Source organism: Channa argus, chromosome 11 (assembly GCF_033026475.1).
Source record: "Channa argus isolate prfri chromosome 11, Channa argus male v1.0, whole genome shotgun sequence".
NCBI classification, from domain to species: domain Eukaryota; kingdom Metazoa; phylum Chordata; class Actinopteri; order Anabantiformes; family Channidae; genus Channa; species Channa argus.
This window is the reverse complement of record NC_090207.1, coordinates 3,724,244-3,749,928: the sequence shown is the minus strand read 5'-3', so window position 1 is coordinate 3,749,928 and position 25,685 is coordinate 3,724,244. Positions and strand designations below refer to the sequence as shown.

The 25,685-nt window shown below is 39.8% G+C and overlaps 1 protein-coding gene across 5 annotated transcripts; it reads left to right on the top strand.

The window, feature by feature from the left end:
• Positions 1-2: 2 nt before the first annotated feature.
• On the top strand, positions 3-22,826 carry slc39a14 (solute carrier family 39 member 14). 5 transcript variants are annotated; one of them, XM_067521049.1, is made up of 9 exons: positions 3-179; positions 7,719-8,050; positions 10,077-10,254; positions 12,983-13,152; positions 16,201-16,323; positions 18,867-19,040; positions 19,415-19,649; positions 19,806-19,990; positions 21,048-22,826. In XM_067521049.1, exons 2-9 carry the CDS (start codon positions 7,748-7,750, stop codon positions 21,198-21,200), a joined length of 1,521 nt encoding a protein of 506 aa, XP_067377150.1. In that variant the 5' UTR covers positions 3-179; positions 7,719-7,747; the 3' UTR covers positions 21,201-22,826. The 5 variants fall into 5 exon arrangements, with proteins under 5 accessions (XP_067377150.1, XP_067377149.1, XP_067377153.1 ...); XM_067521048.1 differs by lacking the exon at positions 12,983-13,152 and adding an exon at positions 14,196-14,365 and having other exon boundaries at positions 4-179; XM_067521052.1 differs by lacking the exons at positions 3-179; positions 12,983-13,152 and adding exons at positions 2,192-2,212; positions 14,196-14,365.
• Positions 22,827-25,685: the final 2,859 nt, after the last annotated feature.

The following is a 25,685-nucleotide window of genomic DNA, read 5'->3' as shown; positions in this document are numbered from 1 at the left end:
AGGGGGGGGGTGGTGGTGAAAAACACACCGGTTTCTCTATGAATGCCTGGATATACCGGAGACATCCTGCTGCTTCTCACACCATTTTCCTTGCCGGAGTGGAAAATCTCCGCTCTGTCGGAGCCCGAAAGAGACGCCGTTGACACGAGTCTACGTCAAGCCCCCAACGGCATCACCGGGTAAGCTAACTGTCGGGGCTAATGAGAAACGGGCTAAATGACCGGACTGTGCGTTAGCTGACACGCTGACGCCGCGTTAGAATGAACACTTAGCCTTAATACGACTGTCTCTGCACCTTGGCTCATTCCTGTTATTCACTCCGAGTGGGATCAGAGCCGAGACCTGCTATAGCAGCTAACCGTGTGCAGCTATATTCAAACAACATTTCCATCTTCACCGGTCTACGTTTCCTTTCGGTCCTTGTAAACACACGAGCAAACTCCGACTTATGACATATACAAAGCTAGAAAAATGAGTGAGGCTCCTTTGCTCAGCCACACGCCAACAACAGCCTAATCACAAAGACAAAAATCCCTTTTAATTCCTTTTTAGAGCGATGCTGAACCCGGCACACCAGTCCTGTAGAGGTAACCTTGTTTTTAATTCGGGTTTAAAACGTGACCTTTGACCTTTAAAACGCAAAGAGCAAGCGAGAGTGAATAGAAACATGTAATTATTAACAAATCATACAAGTCATTCATTGATGTTCTACATTTCATTGAGATGGGAGCTGCTCCATCAAAGTGACACTTTCCCTTTAAACCTTTCATTTACACACGTTTAAGAGAATAAAGTGCCAGTGTTTTGTAATTATTTGAGATAATAGACCTCTCAGACGTAACTGATTGAATCCCCAGGCTGGAAAACTCTATGATGCCGTTATGTCATATTTACATTCAGCTAGTACAAATGTTTCTTCATCAAAAATTGTATAAAAAGAAAGTTGTATAAAAAAATTTACATTTGAGTTTAGTTGCAAAGGTTTGCATCCCCTTTGATAAAAGCTCTAGGTAATTCATTTTAATATGTAAAATAAAATGTGTAAATGTCTAATAAAATTCGTAACAAAAACTCTTGGCGCCAGGTGTTTTAGTGGATAAACACGAGTGGATACGTTTCTCGGGGCTAATCTTAAGCTGAGAGAAACATAAAATGGGGTCAGGAAAACAGCTTTCAGAAGACCTCCAAATTAAACAGGTAACCTTCATATAGCTGGAGAGGAACATACCAATACCAGTACCAACTGTGAGGACCATATTCCAGAAATAAACCAACAGCAGGGGACCTGACTAATTACTTAAAGGCAAGTGAAATAAAAGTCCACATGTCCAAGCACAGTCTTCACAAGTCTGAATTGCTTGGGAGAAAAGCTTGCAGAAAGCCATGGCTTACTTTTAGACATAAGCTTGGACTACGGTTGGATTATGCTAAGGGGCATGTGAACAAACCAAATGAGTTTTGGAAGAAAATTATGTAGTCTTTTAGTTTAGTTTAGTTTAGTTTTAGTTTTTTTCTTTTTAAAGTAGGCTTTAAAAAGAATAAGGTGAACGTATTACCGTGACCTTCACTGTCTCCAGACTTTAAATACTGTCGAAAAGCTGTGGATAGATTTATAAAAGGCAGTTCGTGGGACACAGTCGCCAGTCGCGTAGACTTAGAACAATTATGCCTTGAAGAATGGGCTAAAATTAAACCAGAAACAATACGCTCACTGCGCAGAGGGTACCCGAGAAGCTAGAGGAAGTTAGAAAGGCAACTGCAGGATACACAGCACCCGAGAACATTTCAGTTGGTTTCTGGCCTCCAAGCTGCCCTCTGGATAAAAGGGAGGGGTTCAGCCAGACCAAGTATCTCAAGCCTTTAATTTCATGGTGAAAAGGTCTTTGTTGTGCAGTCAGGATGAGTGAAGCAAACCCACAATGCGTTCGGTGAACCAGCATGTTACCCGCATACATCACTCTCCTAAATAATTACAGTGTTGGTTTGATGATATCAGCCCGGGAACCAAACCAAACAGTAATTAGGGTCTGTGGGTAAAGCTTGATGAGTCCATACACAGATTTACCTGCCCTTCGCTTGTGTGGTATATAAAGTGACCTGGGATGAAAACAGTTAAGTGTTCTGACACAAGAGGACAAACCAGAGTCTGCACTGAGGGAGCGAGTGTATTTTAATTTAAAAATCATCTAACGAGGAGCAGTTGCTGTTACAGGTACAGTATACTTTGTGCTTTAGAATCAGCAGGAGGAACTGACAGCAAAAAAAAAAAAAAAAAGCTGAGAAGAACTCTAAGGGAAAGTGTTTCTGCCGTAGTCGGGTTCTTGGTATACCAGGCCATCTCGGATCACTCGCCCTGTTTAATCCCAGGCCTGGGAGTTAATAATAATGTGCGCTGCAGTACTGTAGTAGACTAACTGTGGCTTTCTTTAGGTCGGGATCACTAAACCCCAACAAATACATATTTCGTTATTTAGACCTAAAACAATTAGCTTCAGCTTCTGTATAAACCGTCGGCTTCGTTAGGTTTTTATTGTTTTCTCATATTTTAAAAAACAAATCCACGAATCATTCATAAACCTGCCATGTAATCTATAATGAAAACAATCATTAATTGCAACATTGCCTAGTTAGTCTTAACTTGGTGGTAAAGCGCAGGTTTGCTTTGCTGAGTATTGGGATAAACTCAATTTTGCCTTTCCCTGCAGATTTTGTCTCCAAAGGAATGTTGTGCTTTTCGGATGAGATTGTCTTGACGTTGTCTTGCACCAGTCCTCTATTGGGACAAAGTTTATTATTGTTAGTACTAAATGTGCTTTGAACAAGGTTATGCGCGAAATGTTACTTTCTAAGACCTATTGCTGACGTGCACAGTGTGACAACACAACTGTGCGTACCGTACTTATGTCCTTCTTAAAGACCCTCTAGTTTAATTCAAGGCAGGGTCTTGTGGGAAAATGCGAAGAGGTATTTGGGTTGAGATGGGGATCAGTCCACAGAAGCGATACAGACCTTCACCTACCACTAAACTGGTACATAGCCGATTGATAAATTGTATCTATAGGACTGGAAAGTTGCATATACATGAAGAATATCTTATTTTGGTTGCAATGGGGAAAAAAAATAATTGAGTGTTTTCTTTTGGATATTAAGTGTTGTGAATAGGTTAAGTCAATATCCAATAGATAAGTTTACTACTGCTAAGACACTTTTTTTAATTATTTTTTTTTTTAAGTAACTTTAAACCAGGCTCACAGCAGTTGAAAGCAGGATGTAGTCTTGCATCACGAAGAACAGATTTGAGTGTGACAAATGCAAACACAAATGTTCCATCAGCACTTTTATCAACCTTGACTGAGTTTGTTGTTCTTTCTTTGAGCTGATAATCAGCACTAAATGCAAGCAAAACTTTTCCATTGTGATAAAGTGAGACTTTATCAGAATGTGTTGCACTTTGGAGACTTACTAATTTATTTAAGAGGTGTGTCATCAGAGAGTGGTTATGGTCTATTTGGTTATGTTAACTCTGGTAAGACATGTACAGTAAACGATATCATTATTCTATGTGTGTCATCCACACCCTGGTTGTGGGATGAATATTTGTTTGAATTGGTATCCTGTTGTTAAGACTTAGTCTGGCCCTGTATAGACCTGTGACCAATGAGAGACTGTGTTTCCGCTCAGTCAGCTGGTGAATGTCACAGTGACCAGGACGTTTCTCACGGAGCTGTTCTTACGCAAGTGTAGGAGCCATCAGATGTGAAAGTTTGCATGATGAACCTCTAATAATTATGCGCTCATTTACTCACTTTTAAGTGCTCAGAAGTAATGTTAAGACGACAGATGTTTGCTTATGTCTTCATAGCCAGTTATCAGTTGGGTCCAATTTGCTTTCTAAGAATGAGCCGAATAGAATCAGCTGCATGCCTTTGGGATTGGAGTCCAGTAGACCATGACTAAACATTTCCCATCCTGTCTTCCCTTTTCTCTTTTGATGCCCGATCCCTTGTAAACCTTGTTTTTAATGGCACGGCAGAGGCCTTCACCGCTAAAGTCGCTGCTGCAGGCTGCATGTTTCCACCCTCTAAAACAAAAATGTTTTGTGTGTGTGTTTTACTTGTGCATTGGGATCAACTGTAGCTGGACTGATGTATAGCAGTGAAGAAGTGTTTGTTGTAGATCAGTTGCTTGGACCTGTTCACCCTCCATAGCCAAAGGACTGAACGTGAGTGTTCCAAGTTATTATCTCAGTCAAGTAAGTAAGATGGTTGGCAGCAGTTTTGCTATGTTCAGACTAGAACCCCACTGTGGATTAGTCCTGTAAGGTTATGAACTTTTGTTGCTTGCAAGATGCAGCAGACAAGCAGATGTGTTACTTTAATGTAAGACCCACACTTAGCGGCTTAGTGAGCTTAGACAACACCGTGTCCTGTCATTTCTTCATTTAGTTATGGTGCAATAAATCTTGTGGAGCATCCGTCCGTTCATACATACATCATCTGTCACTGCTTATTTGGGTCGCAGGGGGGCTGGAGCCTGTCCCAGCTGTCACTGAGCGAGAGGCGGGGTCCACCCCCGACAGGTTGCCGGTTTGTGTCAGGGCTCTTGTGGAGCATTATTGTTATTGTAATGATTTAAAACTAATTGATTATTTGAGATGGTGTGCTGTTCTGGCTCCCCCCCACTGTAGATTTTATACAAATGAATATCTTCTTCCATTAAAATTTTTTTGTGTGTATGTGGCATGTTGTAGATTGCAACATGCTCCAACGGAAGCACTTTGCTTAGGGCTTTCTTTTTTTGTGGTGAAACCACATGCTGCTTGCCTTGTCACTTTCAAATGTTTACTCATGCACTTTGCTTCTTTTTTCTCTCTTAATAAAAAATGCATGCGGCAGCGCAGAGATATTGCTTTACCTCTGGCAGCTTTGCTGCATGCTGGAGGGAGAGGAGCAGGACTTTTTGTTGGATGTCAAACTCTTGCTCAGTGTAGGTTTCAGTAACTTTACAACAAAAGATACCTTATTTAGACTTAGTCAATGTGACCCTGCTGAAATCATGGAGTTCTCTACAGTTTGTACAGCACAGGCTTTTTTTTTTTCTTTCTACTTCTAGTCCTCTACCAACTGAGACACAGACATCGCCGATAAATGTCATTCATGTTTTTAGAGTGAAGTTTGAACCCATGTCTAATATTTGATTTACAAACGTATAAAATGTACAAAGAGCAGCAAGTCTTTACATTTGGAACGCTTGAACTAAAAAGTGTTTGAGTCATATATTGCTTAAAAAACGAATAATAGTTTATCAAAACAGGTGGCAATGAATTACCTTTAGGTAGACTTACTCTTTTAATAGTATTATCCACCCGTCTTCGGCCACTGTTTCACTAACAATAGTCAGAAGGAGGCCAAGGTTCCGATCTCCTCCAACTTTTACAACGATTGTGTAAGAGAAGTACAGGAGCAAAATAAGAGCCAAAGAGGCTTATGAAGATATTTTTCTATCTTCTGTACCTTGTTTTCCTTCTCTTTTTCTGCTATTTCAGAATGAGGTCTCACTAGAGCAAGTATAGAAAGAAGATTTGGGAGAGAGGGTGCAATTCATTGGGGAAAAGATGACTTATTGAAGAGGAGAGTTTTCTCTTTGCCTCCTCAGCTCAGAAACCTTGGGAGAGGGAGGAATGAAGAGATACAAAGTTGGTGACTGAGCACAAATTAGAAGTGAGAGAAAGCAGGTAGACTGACACTTTAAAAGTTGTTTTATACGGTTTAAAGTTGACTGAGCATAGTTCATACACATTTCATACATTTTGTGCTTTACATTTACATCATGTCCCATTTCATAACTGTTGCTTTACATAGAAACAAACTACTGAGCAGTTAGGGTGTAACTGCTTACTCAAAGACATCTCAGCAATAGAGAAGGGAGGAATTTTTGTCATTTTGTTGTACTTTACTGGCCTGTGGCATGAAGCATTCCAGTCACAACGTGGTTTCTCAGCTTTCACTTACAGGATGTTAGCTCTACAGCACCTGAATGATATGTTTGCTGCTGCAGTATTTTCCTGTACGAGTCCACTACCAGTAAGTTAAATGGCTTCTTCTTTATACAGCTGAATATAAATAAAGAAGGAATGGCATTTGTGCAGAAGAAGAATGATGTGGGTTTGGCATGGTGCTGGATTTTGTGGGCGAGTGCCGGATTGGAATTTGAAGAAGGCAAGGCGACGGAGAAAAAGCGAACAACGAAAAGCTGGCAGCTGCCATTTCAGGTTTCTTCTTTGCTGCCTCTTCTCCCCGAAACCTCCATCCGTTCCTGTTTTGTTCCTTCCTCACCAGTGACTCTTTCTTTGCCACAGTCCATTGCAACCAACTTGGTCGTCATTCCAGGCATTTTTTTCTTTTTACTTGTTATTCCCGTGACACCATCTCTGCTCCCAGGTAACCTGGTGGCCTCACTCGGCAGCTCAAACCTTCAGGGCGGACAGAGTGACTCAGGCCTTTTCAACTACCTATCATTAGAGGCTCTGTAGGACGAGGCTGAGTGGCTCTGTTTATTCATCTCAACGTGGCATGTGGACCTGAAGAAATGAATACATGGTCTGTGAATTGGAGCAGGGGATGGGAAATTATGTTTATAAATTATGTAAAACTCTAAAACGAATTAAATGCCTGCTCCACTGCACAAAACAGGCTACACATTACAATATAAACCTTTTTTAATAATGAGTATATACACATATATATGATAAATTAGGGTGTGTACATTTCGTTTTAAAGAAAGTGTTGCGGTTTTATTTTACTGGTGTCATTGATGGTGTGTGCTGTAATCATCTGTAGTCGGCAGCTGTGTGTATGTCGCTGGTTTCCTGTTCACTGTGTTTTGTGCTGTAGGTGTGGGTGTTTAGGTCGACAGGCGTTGTTACTGCATTTGCCTTTGGGCTTGGCCTCTAAGCTGCTAAGATTTGGGTAATGATATGCCTCAGCTGCACAGTGCAGAGAAGTCAGGTCCCATCAAGGTACCTGTGCTCTTTTTTAAAAAAGTTATTGTGTGTAGTGCACAGAAAGTACCAAAAGCTGAACATGTTATAATGTGAGGTATCATATTCAGAGTGACGTGACTGCAGGAACTCTTGCCCGTCCAAGAGAACAACGACATCTGATATGAATTAACTAGAAGATGTGTTCCCGTTGCTCTCTTGCACCTGGTAGATGACTTATTTGCTGCTGTCACCTGTAAGGTTGATTCTACTGTGTGATTTAAATTGATGACAGTAATAAATGAAACCTGTTGAAGAGTTGCTCTGCATGTTGTTGGATAAACAGGGGTGAGACCTGTTGTCTCTTCGAAATCTTCCAGTTTAAACGTTCATATCATGTGTAAGTAAGTAAATAAATAAATAAAATAAATAAATTAAATAAATAAAATTGTTTTTCTAAATCAGAACTTTCAGTCGGCTACTAAAAGCAACTAGCTGTTAAACAACGGTGAGGGTGGGACAGCTCCCACCACCACAAGTATAGTCAAATCCTTTATACTAAAATAAATCATTATTTTAAATAAAAAATGTTTGTAGTGGGACATGGCTTGTCTCTCCTCCTTTTAAGAAACCGTCAACACGGAGCACTATTGCAAAGTGCAGCATTTATTTATGTATCACAGGTTGTAGATTTATTTAATTTTACTGGTTTTTATTCCTCCTCCTCCTCCTCCCATAGATCAACATCTTCCAGCCAGTGAAGAAGCCATGCTCACCTGGTCCCCTCATGGAGGGAACTCCGCTACAATTGCACAGATGATTCTCGCCTTGGCCCTGGTTGTGTTGCTTTGCCCATTGGGCTTTGTGGTGGGTCAGGGGGAGAGTCAGACCCAGTCTCCTGCCCAAGTCCTCCAGGACCTGCTGTCCCGATATGGCGACAACAGCACCATCACAGTGCCACAGCTGCGCACTCTGCTGGCCCTGCTCAGCCAGGGTCAGGGTGAAAGTGAGGGCGAAAGAAACAAAGTTGCGACAACTACAACCGCACCTCCCAAATCCAACAGCTCCAAGGTGAGAACAAAAGTTTTTCAGTCAAAAAGCTCTTCTGTTAAATGTGCTCATGTAGAAACCGTATTTTGGTTTTTCTATTTTAAACATTAAGTGGTTTTTAAATACTGTATCTGCCACTTTTTTAATTATAAACCATTATGTAAAAATTAAATAACTCTACCATGAATTCTACTTTCCAAAGTTGTAATTTCTCATTTCATAATGGGTGGTAGAGTTATTTAGAGGTTTAAAATAAATGTCTTCACCACCAACTACGACCTCAATAATAAACACACAATATTGTTGCCTGTTTCACGGTTTAAAAAAAAAATCAGAGAAATTATCACCCTGTAATAGAATTCATCCCAGAGCGGCTGGATTGGATCGCTTTAGATTGTACAAGTGTATTTTATGAAGTGGCCAGTTAATGTATATTTATTTTCTGTTTTTTTTTATGGCAACCCTGGTGACCAGCGATTGTAGAGCTATTATGCACATTGTTGTGTGTGTCTCAGTATGTTAACCCAGTATGAATGGAAGAATGGAAGTTTTTGAGGTGAGACGGTGGAGATAAAAAGTATTGTTTAAGCAGTGAATCCTGTTGCTGCTTCCTCCACTGTTCATGTCAGGGTAGTTCTGCACTTGGGGAACTATGGCCAAGAGATTGGGCAAGGGTTCAAACGCAAAGGCAGAGGGATGGAAATAAAAAGCTGTTGCTAGATAACAAATCACTGTTGTTTGCCATGGTGGTGCTTCCAGTGGGAGCTCGGAGCCTCCGCACCCTGGAGCAGAAGGGTAAATCCAGCTTTAGTCTGTCTGCAAGAAGCTAGAGCCACTAGTGCCAGATAACCGGTGTACTTAGCATATTTCCCATACTTACTGTCACGAATGGTTGACTCATTTAGTTGCTGATCTGCTTTTAAATAGATTGACCCTGAGCAAATGTGGCAAGATTAAATATACTTGAGGTAAATTGAATAGAACAAACGGTTAAGGTCACATGTAAGTTTGTTGTCAGATCAACTTAAAAAGAACAGATGCCACAGTTTTAATGTCTTTACCAGTAGGACAATGAGAGTAGAAACGGGTCCTGTTTCTTTTTGAAAAGATGTGAACCTTTTTAGGACAACAACATTCACGTCATTGCATGCCAAACACCTTTCAGAGATTTCTTTTTCAGTTTCTTTTGAACATGTATGATTTTTACCTCTGAGATGATTTTTCATTTGTAGGGGTTTTAATGGTTGTGGGCCATCCTCTCTATCTGTATTTGCTCAGTTTTGATGATAAACTGGTTGTTTTGCATAAATTTCAAGCTATTTTTGGTGAACAGAGACTAAAAACTTCTTTACCATTTTGTCCACACTCAAGGCATGTTCACATTATTATGGAAAAATAGCACAAGCTCTGCATGGAAGTCTTTGACATGCTCCTAACTCTCTTGACTTACATGCAAGTTTAAATTTGTTGATCTTGGACCAGCGCTGCGCTGACATTTGGGCGCCTTTTTAAATTATGCATTCGGACAATTCAGCCTGCAATCATCCGAGTCACTTGAGTTTGCTGGGAGCAGCGTTTCTCCACATACCCCGTGTGTAATAGCCCTTTGCTGAGGGTGCTTTCCTTTATTTACTTGTCCATCCTCACCAGCTGAAAACCACCCAAAGTTCCACATGAGTCCAGAATAAGGGGAGTCGGCCATAATTTGTTAAAGCATGACATGCTGCACTCCGGTTACTCTTTTGTCCTCGACCAGATAACTTGTGCATTTTACTGAGGAGAGATCTTACATTACATTACATTACATGACTTGACTTGACTACATAATGAAATGCAGACAAGGTTTAAAACATCTCAGTAGTTTTCCTTAGTGCTTCATTCTAACTGTTAACCTCCTTTTCCTCAGGTCCTGTTGAATTTCAGGTTTCCTCCCCGAGAGCAGGCCTGCGGCCTGTATGCTATTAGCATCAGCTATCAGTTAATGGTTTTAAATTAAAATGCTAACTTTTCTTAGCCACCTGACCTATGGCTGTATTTTTATTGCCAGTGCTTGCCTGCAGACACATTGGCTATTTACAGCATCAGTGAGCAGTCACGGCTGGATGGGCATGGTTTCTGGCAGCTGTGCCCCACCATGCTGCAGCAATTGGATGCTGGTACATGCAAAGTGCGGAAAGATGAGTTGCTGAGCAGTGACACCCCCCCCAGGCCCTCAGATGCTGAAGGTGAGCGTTATGGTTAATAGAAACTGTTGGCTCTTTGTCTGTCTTAAGGTGGTTTTCACACTTGCTGTCATGTTTCTCAGACCAAAGAAAAAAGGATTTAGTTATGTTTATGTTGAGTGTTTGTAGATTAAAAATTTCATTTGGTTTGGCATTTGTGTTACCTGTTGCTTATGATTACTTATCTCTGTAAAGAAAAGAAGTTTATAGGGGGAACCTTTTCTGACTTTTTGTAGTGAGTGCGTTTGTAAATGAAAAACTAAATAATGAATAATGAAAAATGAATAAAAAGGTTTGAAAAGGCTTTCATTACCATATTGGCAGAATATTACATATGAAAATGTAGTGCACTGAGAACTAAAGCACATTCCTTTATCTTTATCAGACCTGAACTCCAAATAAGTGTTTTAATGCTCAGAGATAGTAATATCATGATCTCCCTGCGGGAGAGCAAAGCCAGTGCTGCTTTTGTCAGCACATTGGGTGTGTGGCAAACACAGGCGAAGACGCTTCAGACAGGAATGAGTCTCAGCTACAAACTGCTCTTCTTTCCTCAGCTGCTGACCCACCGTTCTTCCATACAGACCCCTGACTGTACGAACCAAGCAGGGCATCCTTGAGAGCTCTGGAAGCCCTTTTGGCATCTCCGTCCAATCTGAATTTCTCGAATATGTGCAGTTAACTGTAGGCTGTTCTTTACCCAGCCTTTGAGCTTTTGATGAAGGAGCCAAATTGGCTACGGAGTATGTGGCTGTCATAAAAAGCTAGTGGACTGAAGTGATCTTCAGCCCTCAAGGCTACAGCAACACTGAAATCTTAAAATAAGCATTGCTTCAGTTTCCACTTAGTGAAACTAACAGCTTTTATAATGTATGTGATGACTGTGGGCATCAGTATTTATTTTTAGAAATTAGAGATCTTGTTGTTGTCTTGCTAATCCAGCACTAAACACTTCATTTTAAACCCTTTTATTTAATCATTGGCAGGTGAAGAAATGGTTTGGTGGCACAGAGTGCTGTTCTATCTCCTCTTTTCCACTGACAAATTTGTTTTCCTTTATCATCAAGTCATATGGCCCCATCTCACCTCACATTTGCCCTCGCAGGCAGCTTATCTTGGCCTGAGAGCTGCCTTTCTTTGCTCCAGCTGTGGAGATCTGCCAACAGCAGGGAGGCAGAAATGTATGTGAAGTCCGTATCTCACTCATCTTTTATATCCTACTTTTTCTCATTACAGTAGTTAAATGTCGTATGGCAGCTTTTCCCGAGATTAAATAACAAGATGAATTATTTTTCTAAATAATGAGTGGAAGACTCCAATCAGCCAAAGTCAAAAGAAGGCTGTGTAGCAGTGGTCTCAAAGGACAAGTTGGAGTTTATAACCAAGAGACCTTTCTCAAGAGGAAAACAAGGCCAAGTGGACCTTAGAGACAGCGCTGCTGATTAGAGCCTTACGTTCTTTATTCAGGAAATTGTGTATCTGTGGTCAATCTGCTGTTGTTTCTGTCTTTGATTATAGCCACGATTTGGCACAGTGAGAGCCCGGGTTTGCTCAGAATAACAATTTAGTTTCTGACCCTTGCACTTTTGCACTTGCATCACAAGGCTACTTTGTCTTCAGTGTTCTGAAGACGTTGTGGAACAGAAGTATTTTTAACATGTGAACAGTGGCTGTAGGTTGGTTTATTAAACACAGTGGCTGATGACGTTCATTATCTGAATCTAAATGTGGGTTTTGGTGGATAAAATTCAAGGAGATCTCATAGTTTTTACATTTAAGTCGACATGGTAAATACCATAAATGTGCTTAAATTTGGTTTCTGACCTAGAAATAGCAGAGAATCCTACACATTTCTTTAACATCTCATAAGTTGTGTTTTTAAATCCTCAAACCTTCTGATTATTCCCAGGTTTACATGAAAATATCACAGATTTACAGATTGGTCTCAGATTTCTGAGATCAAGTTAAACTAACACTAAACAGTTTTTTTTGTTGTTGTCGATGGTTTAGTTGTGTTGCTTAACAAGCTTTTTAACATGACCCTTTTTCCCTGTTCGTCAGCAGAACTATTTCACATTGTCAACTTTACCTTGCAGACCTTGTTTACATTTACATTTAGTCATAGACACTTTTATCCAAAGTGACTTACAAGTGAGGTGCGAGGCACTAACCTTTTCAGTGGCTTTTCTTATGTGAAGAACTACGATACCAGTGACATGAATAACTTTAAGCCAAACAATATCTCGGGCGCAGACACTGCCGTGCTTCCCTTGAGTAGTCACATTTACAAAAGGTAAATATTTTAGTTCTGGCCTGAGCCCTATTCCTTTCTGTTTGTCCATGCTGCGCTGAGATTCTTTATTTGCCAACATGGAATCTGTTTTCACTGCTACACATATGAGACCGATAACTCTGTATTTCCACTTTACCTGATGCTCTCTGCCCAGTCAGCATTTCTGAGCATTGCATGGATGGCTCAAAATTTCTGCAAATTGCTTTCTGTCTCGGTGAAGAGAAAACCTCTCAAATCCCAAAATAGACCATTAATCTGTCTTAATCAAACCTTCATTTCTCTTAACTCTCACAGGTGCTGCAGCCTCAGAAGTATGAAGTATGTTTATTGTCAATGTCAACTAACCTCTTTTTGTCTACAGGTGTTGAGTAAATCCTCACCACGCACTTAGTTTTAATGTTGCACCTTCCTCTTGTGTTCTCATCACTCCAAACCTAGTGTGGGGGTTCTCTTTCCTGAGTGTGACAGTGATCAATGCCTTCTCCCTCACTGGAGTCTTCGTCATGCCTCTGATGAACACACGCTATATGAAATACATACTCATCTTTTTCATCGCTCTTGCCATTGGCACGCTGTTCTCCACAGCCATCCTGCAGATGCTGCCAGAGGTTTGCCATCTATCCATACATTTTTCTTTCCACATTCAGTACACTTTTTTTTTTTGCTTTTCAGAAAAACAAGCACCAAACTTGAAAGTTCAGCGCAGTGTCGCATCTGCACCTTTTGGCCATGTGCTCCTTTGTCTTTCCTGTGGTCATATTGGTTTCCTTCCTGCCTTTGTTTTCTCTCTGGTTGTCTCTGGGCTCTAATAAGCACTGTGGAAGGGTTTTTGGTTTTGCTTCATCCTCAGAGCATCATCGATCAACGCTGGGTTTAAGTGTGTGCTGTGTGTATGTGTGTGTGTCCTGGCATTACAAATCTAGGCCACCTATGAGGAGAGAGAGTTCAACTGTCTCTTCTGTCACTGCAGCATGTACGACTGAACAGACCTCATCACAAGGTTTCACTCTGTTTACTATTTTTGCTTGGGGCCTCATAAATTTCAACCCCAGAAAATGAAGCGCGGCCCTTTTAAACTGTCCTTTGAATTGAAATGTGACCCCTAATAAAGGTGCTTCCTTTGCTACTGTTTGACTATTTAAAGTTAATTTGGGTCATTGTTTCTGCAGTGATAATTAGTGTTTACCCTGAGGCTAAGACTGTATTCCTGACACACCTGAGTGGAGTAGTACAGTGTGTGTGTGTGTGTGTGTGTGTGTGTGTGTGTGTGTGTGTGTGTGTGTGTGTGCGTGCATTCTTGAGATATCAGTTGTCAATAAATTTACTATAATTACTTCTTCTTTCTTATCAAAAGAAATGCATGGGGTTGGAGGGATACTTCCTACTACAACAACTGATTAACTAATGCAAGTGAACAGTGTACAATGAACCCCTTGTCTCTAGAAAAGCATCATGATTTTTCTTTTGTTTTTCTTCAAAAGGTGATTTAATTAAACCCCCTTTTTGTTTTTTCCTTTTCAGGGAGCTAACCGGTTGATAATTTGTTTTTCCTTATCATGGGGTTTAATCACGTAAATTCATTTCTGAACTAACTAGCTGTTTTTTTCCTCACCTTCCCCCTTCCTTTTCCTGCCTCCTGTTCGTTGATCAGTGTGGGGTTATGGGATCCTGTGTGTGACACTGATCTCTCTGTGCTCACTGGTCGGGGCGAGCGTGGTGCCATTCATGAAGAAAACCTTTTACAAGCGACTGCTGCTCTACTTCATAGCCCTGGCCATTGGCACGCTGTACTCCAACGCTTTGTTTCAGCTCATCCCAGAGGTAGATGCTGCTCTGACTCAATTAGCCTCAGCTAAGGTTGATATTTAGTTTTTGCAAAGAGCGTTAAATATGGATTTTTAAATATTAGGAAAAATCTTTTGATCATCTCATTGTCATTATGCATTTTTGTTACTGAAGCCCTCAAGCACCCAAGCAAATTCTCCACCCTAATAAAAAAACAAAACAAAACTATTTTTGTAAACATATCTGCTGTGGGTTCCACTAAAAAAGAAACCTTAAGTAATTTTCTATATTAATAAACAATCACTATACAGACACTAAAACCAAAAAAAAACTCTGTTAGTCTGCAATCAAGGGTTATGTCTCACGTCTCTTATAAGATTGTTCCTCGATCCTCGCTCGCCCCATGAAATTGGTCCTATCATCTTGAAGGACGTCCCAAAGCCCCTTATACCTCTCTGAGGAGTGAGGACCCATGAGAGCATCCTTTGCATAAGTCATCTACTGAACCGACACCTTCCCTTATTGGTAACCTGTTGGTGACTGGACATAGAGAGCAGTGAATTAGACTGGTCGGAAACTGCAGTATAATAATAGCATAATAGCACAATAAGCACGATTTCTTACCATTTTTATTACTGAACCCATTTAACACTCAGATCAGCTATTTTTCAAAGGCTGAAAATCTGCAATTAGTGTTAATCTGATTGTAACTGTTACTGTTAGTGTTTGTGTGTATCCAGCATCAGCGCACAGTGAACCACATTTACACACCGTGTTCTGATCTGAGCACAGTAAGAATACAGAATGTATGTTTTATTTACAGATGAGGAAACAGTTTAAAACGGGTGGATTGGAATGAAAAAGTGCGGAAGTGTGCACACAACTCAAGTTAAACTTCAGAAGTCACCACAATAGCTCTAAAATCTGACTGACAGATGACATGATGACTGAGAGCTGTTTGATTTGGGTCGTTGTCATCAGAAACAGATGTTGCAGATTTCATTTCCTCGCATTCCTCCGTGCATCTTTAGTGGGAGTGACTAAGACGTGAGTGAGGAGAAACAATGGTGCTTGTGAGAGACTTGGGATGGACCCTGGGTTATTTTGTCCATTTTCGCTGTGGACCTCAGTTGTCCAAAGAATCGGGGCGGGAAAAAACAGTTTACATACACGAGAACACAATTAATTAAATTAAAAACTTTCATCCCTCCATTTAAAGTAGCACAACTTACAAATGTGAGCAATTACGTTTTCAAATGCCAAGATGTTGTCCAGACCAGGTTTAAAGCTGTTGTGTAATTTATAACATCAATTTCCTTTTAGTATGAAAAGTAAGAAAACAATATTTGTATATGTTCAGAGCTGACATAATTTGATTTATGAGTAATTGTATTTATTTGTTACCTAGAGGGGAGATTATTAAATGTACATACATAAATCAATGTCTTTCAGATTAGGCTGAGCTCAGAAATGTCTCTGCAGTATCTTCAAAGGTTGTCAGTGTTAGTTTATTCATGAAACAATGGACAAATGTGAGACCTTCAAACGCATTCAGCAGGGTGAAATTTTCCACAGAGATAAAGTTTCTTTTCAGCACCTGCTGACAATGAATATAAACATGACAAACTTTTTTTTTTTTAACCCTTTGACAGAAAGTTTTGTCTTTAGACAGCTGATAATGCAGCATTGTCCCACTTAAAGTGGAAAAAAAACAAGTCGCTAATTAGTAACTTCCCAAACTTGCTAATAGATAGTTATGTTTGTATTATTTTAAGCTGCACATTGAGTGATGCCTAGTGGTATTTATGTATTAACAAAAGTGCTCTGAATATTAATCACAAGCTCAGACTGAATTCTCTCCTGTGTGGTAGGCATTTGGTTTTGACCCCATGGTGGATTTCTACGTGTCCAAGTCTGCAGTGGTGTTTGGGGGATTTTACCTCTTCTTCTTCACTGAAAAAGTGCTCAGAGTGCTTCTCAAACAGAAACAGGGGGTGAGTACCTTGCAAGAATGATGTGACATTTGCCTCATTGTGTGTTTTTATATCTTTTATAGCTATTTTTACAACTGTACTTACAGCAATGTAATAAACGCGGCTTTTTGAAACGCATTGTAAAGCAAGAGGTGGCACTGGTTCTAAAGATACTTCAAAGCCAAAACTTTTATTGTTGTACAATAAATAATAAAAACATATCAGTGATCCACACTGTTACACTGGGTGACATGTTGCTACGGGAACTATGAGCACTGTAGTTTCTATAGAAACAGCTCCATATACTGTAATGGACGCTTTAAAGTCTCTGGATAGTGTTTCCTCAAAGGTCGGAGCAACTCTACATGCTTCGACTTATTGTCCTGTTTTAGGTCTTTAAATTGGTGATCACAAGGGCCAAAAAACAAATGTCAATGGACGTTTGTTGAAATTGTGAGCCATGCACAGGTAGTATTTATGGCAGAGGTCCCCACACAAAGACACAGCCCATGGTGAGGAGCATACAAATAGGACTTCAAAAGAGCATCTATGTCTGTTGTGTTCACAAAACATGCTGAAGTGGCCTGCATCTGATTTTCTTTTTTCTTTTTTTCTTTTTTTTCCGATCAAGTGACTTAGATTAGATTTGTTTGAAGATCAGATTTTTTTTTTATATCAGAGCTGAAGCACTTTCATACGACTTATATCTGTTTCATGTTCAATTTCTGAAAATGCAAATGCTGTCTGAAAGATCAAAATGCATGAGTTTTTTGGTTTCTCGCCTCTGTATGCATGTGCACATCGCCTGTCATTCCACAGTCTGCTAAACATTAAATAAAAAAAAAAAAGAACAGTTTTCTGTCAGTTGACTACAGAACCTCAACAAAAATTTCAGATTGAAAATTTGTTTCGGTGTTTAATTGAAAAAGATTTTTATTGCTTGGAAACTGATCTGTCATGTTTTTGCTTGTCAAGTAAGCGTTTTCTCGTGTCTTAAAATGATCCGTGTGCGTGACATAATGTCCCCACTTGTTTGTTCTGCTTAACGAGTTTGACAGGACGGTGCGTTGTAGTAGCTGACGTTCACATCAGAAACTTATTGAATGTGGAATTACATGTTCAGAGGGTGGTGATCAGATAATGATGCCCGAGAGGTTGTTTGTGTTCTCACTGTCAAATATTTGTCTTTTTAATGTAGTTGGGCTTGTGATTCAAGCTGTCAGTACTGCCCAGAGGAGTTTTCATTAACTAAGTATACAGTACACACTATTAAATTTGACTAGTATTCTTGCTCTGAGAGTACTGTTCTGGGGCAAAAGGCGAGGGTGGCATCTTCACACGTTGCTGTGTATGTTTTAGCAAAGAGTTGGTGGCCAGAAAATTAGTTGCGCATCTCATCGGGCAAAATTAATAAACATGATCAAGTCTCAGCATGAATGGACTATAAGAAAATGTGCCCAGATAAAGTGTAAAGATAAGTTAAATGCTTCCACGCCCCCAATATAGGACTACAACAATATGGGCCAACATGTTTGTTGCTTGTGTCATTTTGGCTAAACGTTAAATTGTTCATAGATCGATTGACTGTTTTTCATTCAATGTGATTAATCCCATCAATTATTTCTGTCTATACATAGATTGTTGAAGTCGTCTCTGTGCCACCGCCTATGCAATGGTTGGTTTGTTGTTCAAGCGTGATCTGTAATTGGCTCGTGCACATTAGTATTTCCTTTTACAACATATCCAGAGCAGTAATGCAGATCTGTGTAAATTAAACTCTAAAGCCACCTTGTGTGAAAACACAGGCAGCAGACATGAATACAGCCTTACAGTGCTGCTGATTTCATTCACAAAAGGCCACAGTGGTGGATGATAGTGAGTGACTATAGGCCATTTGCTCCACCTTGTGGTTGCGGTGTTTTCAGCCATGTAGTCCATCCGACCCAATTAACAGCCGGTAGTACTGTATAACTCTCCATCAAAGTGCTGCTGTCACCTGTTTTTTTATTAATTGTGGGGAAAAATGGGGAAAAACGTTAGTGTAGCATTATCAGGTAGAAGTATAGTTTTGTTTTGTGATGGAGATATCTGCCCTTCTTGCTCCCTTTCCTACTCTAACTGACCCTTACCTTACCTGTGATAAGTTGGTGATGTGTTGTTGTTCAGTTACACCCCAACCAGATTCTGTTGGATTTTCCAGACTTTATGGTCTGAGGTCAAAATGAGAGGCTTAACTCAAGGCAGAAGAGTTTCTGAGGCAATAGATCATGACCACGTATTTGCTCTTACCTGACACTGGTTACATTTGTGTTAAAGCATATTTGTATGACCCATTTCATGCTTTTAACTTAACAGATATAAGTTAAAAGCATATTCCCAAGATGAAACAATAGCCCAGTGTGATCAAATAGATAAAAGCAAACCTAAGCATAAATTCTCTTGCGCTCTTTCACTTCTTCATTTAGCCTTTATCCGGAAGGAAAATTTCACAAGCTAAGGCCATCCAAACCGTGGCTTATATTGATTTGGATATGTTTGGGTTTTTTTTTTTTTTTCTCCCTCAGAACCGCGGTCACAGTCATTACCCTGCTGCAGATCATTACTCTTCACCCGACAGGCATTTGGAGGAAGGTGAGAAGGAGAGACTGCAGCAGAATGGAGAAGCCAGCAACCTGGCGCTAGGCAAGGTGGATGCTGGGGAGGGCGAGCTCATGCTCAGCCCTGCACAGACACCCCAGGTAAGATTAATGATGGAAGAGGAGGAGATCTGTTCTGTAGCTGAGATATAGATCAACTGCTCTGAATTTTGAATTTTGTTTAACATGTAGTAGTAGACATATTTGGTATTATGAAGGGGCACAAGAACAGAGGATTGTGTAAATATTATCAGTAGGTGATTTATTTTACATTTTTTTTAAAAATCACTCTAAAAGTAATTTAAGAAACCGTGATTTCCAGCCATAGGTTTTGTCTTCAGGCCTCTTCACACATGTTGGACAAAAAGAGAGGTTAATAGAGAAAATCAGCAACACATCCTTCTTTACTATTTAGCATTTTCACATTGCTGCTCTGTTACTTCTAATGGGTGTCTGCGTATTGTGACTCATCCCAGGACTGCCAGAGCCCAGACAGTGGTGGGCGATCTGCGACTAGTGGGGGTGGCTGCTACTGGCTAAAGGGGACCACCTACTCTGACATCGGCACACTGGCCTGGATGATCACACTGAGTGATGGCCTCCACAACTTTATTGATGGTTTGGCCATCGGCGCCTCCTTCACCGCTTCTGTTTTCCAGGGCGTCAGCACCTCTGTGGCCATCCTGTGTGAGGAGTTCCCCCATGAGCTGGGTACGTTGGCGTGGTATTTAATCCAGCAGATGTTTCCTCAAAGCAGACTGCTACCTCTTTTATTCAACCAGCTTTGGTTGGCTTATTTGAACTTTACATTTTAACATCTCTAAAATGGTATTTGTGTATATTTTATGATGCCTGCTTTTCTGACAGGAGACTTCGTGATCCTGCTGAACGCTGGCATGAGTATACAGCAGGCTCTCTTCTTTAACTTCCTGTCAGCCTGTTGCTGCTACCTGGGCATGGGATTCGGCATCTTGGCCGGCAACAGCTTCTCCCCTAACTGGATATTCGCCCTGGCTGGAGGAATGTTCCTCTACATCGCTTTGGCAGACATGGTCAGTGTTGAGGAGGAGAAGGCAACAGTTGGGTGTGGTTGCTGACAGAGTTGGATAACAGAGGGTTTATATGATTAAACAACAAAAAAAAAAGGTTTCTTGCTACATGGGATGCTCTGACATAGCACCTTTTTCTAAAGTGCTTAACAACTTCTCTGTCATTCACACTTCCAAGTGAAGACACTGAACCTCCTGCCCACCAAGAGGTCCATCCGCTTGCCCAAGGACACACTTAAATTAAATTGATATTTGACCACACAATATTTTTACTAATGCTATGAGGATTTTATTGACAACATTGACAACATATCCATATTATGGTCTTCCTTTAAAAAAAATTTAAAACTGTAACATAATCAGAGCAATCATCGAGCACAGTTATTACCCAAACTTTCATTTTGATACTGTATTCTGCATTTTAGCTTATTGATGCTGCAGGTAAATTGCTCGGTTGGAAGCCTGAAGAAATGAAAGTGTGTAATAGAGATAAGCCGTTAACTTAACGATAACCTAAAGCAGCACTCTACAAGATTTCAACAGTGTTCTGCTCTAACAGGTTTTAACATTTCTTTAATAGGATAGGTCGTAAAAACTATTGAATAAGTTCAACAACAGAATGTTATAAAACAATAATATGACAAATTAAAATGGCCTGGACCGATTTCTTACAAATTCTCATAATCTTTTGCATTATAGAGGTTTCAACGTGATTCAGGTAATTAGCATTGCACATCTTCAAATTTATAATCATATCTTTAACCTACTTTAAAATTGGATTAAATGTGTTCTTTAAACTAAAGGCCTAAAAACTTATATTTAACTTGTAGTAACCCTAACTGTAGTGATTTGCCTTTTCAAAAAACACATTTTTGAATCGATGCATCACAAGATAAACAAGTTTAAACCCCTGTTGTAGTCAGGCTTGAATAAAGCTTTAGACAAATGTGTCTATAGCTTTCACACTCCATTTCCCTATTTTGGGAAATATAACGTTCTTCTATGTTGCCTTTGTTGGCTTGTTGAAGTTCCTTGTTGATTGCTCTGTTTGTTTGCTCAGTTTCCAGAGATGAACGAGGTGAGTCGCGAGGAAGAGAACGCAGGCGGCAGCAGCTTTCTCCTCACCTTTGCCATCCAGAACGCTGGCCTCCTGACGGGCTTCACTATCATGCTTCTCCTCACCACCTACTCTGGGCAGATACAGCTGGGCTAGCAGAGGACCCCTGACCAGTGTAAAATGAAACTGGAGGCTTCAGCTAATATGTGTGCGTGGAGACTGACTCCCAGAAGAGACGTGGAGTTCAAAACGTTTTTTTTTTTCTATCTTTATCTTTCTTCGTCCTTCTCCAACAGAGTTTAGGAGGTTTGGGTGCTGTGCGGCAGGTACGCACACTCCTCTACAGAAAACATTTGAGTTGTGCTCGTGTGTGGTTTTCACGTGCTGTAGATTACCAAGCAGAGGGCGTTGCAGCCTTTTTTTTTTCTTCCACCCTTTTCCGACAGCTGCTTCCTCTACCATCAGCCGCTGCAGCCTGCAAAGACCAGTTAAAGATGTGCGACTCCTCTGCTGAACATAAACTGACGTGCAATATTCCTCCAGTCGTGTTCTCTATCGCATTAGACTACTGATCAGTCATTTTGCTTCTTAATGTTTGTCCTCATTATTACCTCGGCGGGTGGGGTTGAGCCTTGTTGAAATCCATTAGATGCGGAGTATTTCTGTCACAAACCCTGTAATGCCTCCAACACTTTCCGAAGAGGTGAGAAAAGCACAACCAGGTAACAGCAGCCATAGTATTGATTCTTTCTTCTCCATCCTTTTAGTCTTCGGTTTTTCATTCCATACCGAAATCTTTAAGGACCTGAACTGGAATTTTAATCAATGTCAGACTGACTTCCAGCTGGACTCCGTGGTTTGTGCATTTTTATGTTTTAGGCATGATGAACATGATCAGATGTCTAAAGACCAAAAATGGGCAGACCATTGAGTATGGTGAAGGGCTACGCAGTCCCATTTGGAAGGGCGCACTTGACTCTCCTTACTACGGACATGTATGCGTCCTCTAGAAATTACTGATGAGGCCTGATTCATATATTTAAAGATACATAAAGTCAAAAGGTTGATATTTGTGACTCAATTAAACACACCGCCCAGTGTCTACAGCAGTATTTCTTCGTAGCTTACCACCTGTGCCCTTCATAAATATATAATTGAATATATTTTTTTTAATTTCTTGTGTTTTTGAGCTGTTTTGCAAATCTGTTTTTTGCAGATCCCATTGTCTGTTTTCCCAGAAATATCTATTCTTTTACAGTCGGTTGTAAAAAAATATTGTTACGCTGAATCAGATACTGAAAAAATTCTCCTCCTACTCTGTGACCTTATCCATTATAATATCCATACTAGTAACAGAAACATACTGCACTTAGTTTTGTAAGCTGTAAAGACAAACATCTTTTTTTGTTTGTTTATGTAAGTTGTTTTGTTGAGTTAAAATTTCTGACCAAAAGTATGTGGACATGTGGCTAAAGTACTCTTCTGTAGGATTTCAGCTAATTCCAGTTGGTTACTCTTAAAATCACACATGTATGGATCAGTTTTTATAAGAAAAATAAACAATCTTTACTAAAACCATGAGATTAGTTAACACAGTTATACTCCGAAACTGTTTTGATAGTATAGCTAGAGACAGCTGTTTCCTTTCAGGTGTCGCCACAGCGAATCATGTGCCTCCATCTAACTCTGTCCTCTGCATCCTCTTCTCTCACACCAACTAACTTCATGTCCTCCCTCACTACATCCATAAATCTCCTCTTTGCTCTTCCTCTAGACCTCCTGCCTGGCAGCTCCAACCTCAGCATCCTTCTACCGATATATTCACAGTTTCTCCTCTGAACATGTCCAAACCACCTCAATCTGGCCTCTCTGACTTTATCTCCAACACGTCTAACATGAACTGTCCCTCTGATGTCCTCATTCCTGAACCTGTCCATCCTCGTCCCTCCCAAAGAGGACCTCAACATCTTAAGCTCTGCTACCTCCAGCTCTGCCTCCTGTCTTTTCTTCAGTCTCTAAGCCGAACAACATCTCTGGTCTCACCACCGTCTTGAACACCTTTCCTTTCATTCTTGCTGATACTCTTATCACACAACACACCTGACACTTTTCTCCACCCGTTCCAACCAGCTTCCACACTCTCCGTTGCTCTGAACATTTGACCCTAAGTACTTAAAGCTCCCGGAAACCTCACCGTTCCACTTGGGTCCCTCTCATTAACACACATGTATTCTGTCTTACTGCAGCAAACCTACATTCCTCTGCTTTTCAGAGCAGACCTCCACCTCTCTATACTTTCCTGTGTGGATGTTTGTGGATGGGGCAACTTTTCTAAATATGTAATGGATGCGAGGGTTGATCAGATATCAACAAAATAAACTTTGAGAATGAAAGTAATTATTTGGGCAACGGGCGAGCCTCTGGTTTTGAGGCAATTGTTTGCAGAAGCGCTTTTATTGTTTTTACATAATGCTGGTCCAGTCAGCCTCATAAAGAAAAAATATTTTTTTTTGGAAGTTTAACTGGAATCACTTGATTGGCCACATCTGTGTTAGACCTCATTAGTGTTCTTGTAAGCTTCATAGGAGCAGATTCTTGCCACCAGTTTCAGAAAACTGACACCAGAAGAGTCGAAGCTGTCCCTATACTTTTGGTCATGTTGTGTATCCATTGAAAAATGGTTCATGATAAATGTCTTTTTCTTTTTTTGAGCTTTTAGGGGATCGGTTGATGGTTTGTCATATTTTTGTAATATGACACTTCACCCTAACATATTATTAATAGTAGTATTGTCAAAGATGTATGAGCCATTTATTGCATGGCAAGGTCATTCTTTTTGCTACTGTGTACACTACACATAAGTATGTGTTTAGTGGGCCACTACTGAACCGTATTTATCGACATCTCACAGATAGATTGCACTGTTTTGTCTCAGAAAATACAACCCTGAAAGAGTGATCCATTACAAGAAACTACATATATCGAATCAATAAAAATTGAGCATAAATTAGAACTGTAGAATATTCTTAGTTAGACAAAGGAAGTAGAAGGACTTCACACAAACATAACAAAACACATAACAAAAACCTACATTAGTCTTTTGTAATTACTGGATGGATGGGGCAAGCCATTAAAATAGGTACCATGGGGTACAGTATTACTGCTGCTTGTTACATATGACTTGTAGATTATTTATTGTTTGAGCTATGAAATATTTAATTCTTTACGCAAAAGATGAACTATTCATATTAGCTTTACAACACAAGCCATGAAAACAGACAAAGCCGTTTGTTTGCTTTAGTATTTTATTTAGAATATAATGGGACAGCAGCCAGAACACACTGAACCTGTTGATACATCTAACAGCCGGTTTAAAAACTGAAGTAATACACACACACACACACACACACGCAGACTCGGACAGAATTTCCAGTCAGTTATAATAAACCTTAGAATTCTATGTTCAGATGCAAAACAGTAAAATTAGATAATCAATTCAGGAGCACAAGAGCGTTAAACAGATTTATTGGTGCATAAACACTAAACATTTCAACAAGTGTTTGCTTTTTGTTTTTGTCAGAAATTGACAGACCAACCAATGATCAACTATTCTTTATTTTAAAAATGTATGAAGTATGATGACCATTTTAAGACTTGTAATTCATCATTGAAAAATTTTAGTACTTAATGTAATTTATGGGAATCCTCATCAGCCTTCTGTGTGTCGTGGGAATCTTTTATATAAACATACTTTTTCCAAAAAACTGCCAATTGTCATTATTTACTTTCTTCTTCCGCATTTTACCTATAAAGTAAACAGTTCTTCACTGTTTGCACCCCTTATTGCATTGTTTCCATTTAAAATGTACCTTTCAGTACACTACATAAACATTGAAGAGGTCTTGATACTTTCCAACTGGATGTTGGTCCAATAAATGTGGGTAAAGTTTTTATGGCCTTTTGTCAGGCAAATTTTAAATCCGTATTCACTTATACAATTATATTCTTTATTCTAAAATGTATGTAATAATATGTAAAAACCAATAAGTTTTCAGATTAATCAGCCAAAATGCCCCCAGCTTTAACTTTTGAAAAGCAGATATGATGCTTAGAAATATTAAAACGTTTGCCTTTTTCTTGGTCAATCGTAAATGGCCACTTATATAGCGCTTTTATCCAAAGCACTTTATAGTATTGCTTCTCATTCACCCATTTTTTCACACACACCGATTGCGGTGACAATGTGCTTTGTTTTTTTTCTACTTGAGTGAAAGATTTAAAGTAGTATTTATATTGGAGATTTTGTTAAGGGCAATACTTACTCTTTGTCTTGAGTATTGAAATTGTGTACTTCTACCTCCTATACACACCGTATCACTTTTTTTTTTTTATGGTGTTGTGTAGCTGCAGACTGCTCAGGGCGGCCATGCCGACTGAAGTCAAAGTTATTTGATTTGAGTCTCCCACTGACTCACCAGTAATTGGAACTTCCAGATAGTATACGTATATTTTTACTACAATCACTTGATACACATCCACTTCACTGAGAGGTTCTACGTTTTGTAGAATTGTAGAATTTTGTGACTGGGGTGCTCTTTACCTAATTTTCAAAGATCCAAACTATTTAAATAAAAATTAAAA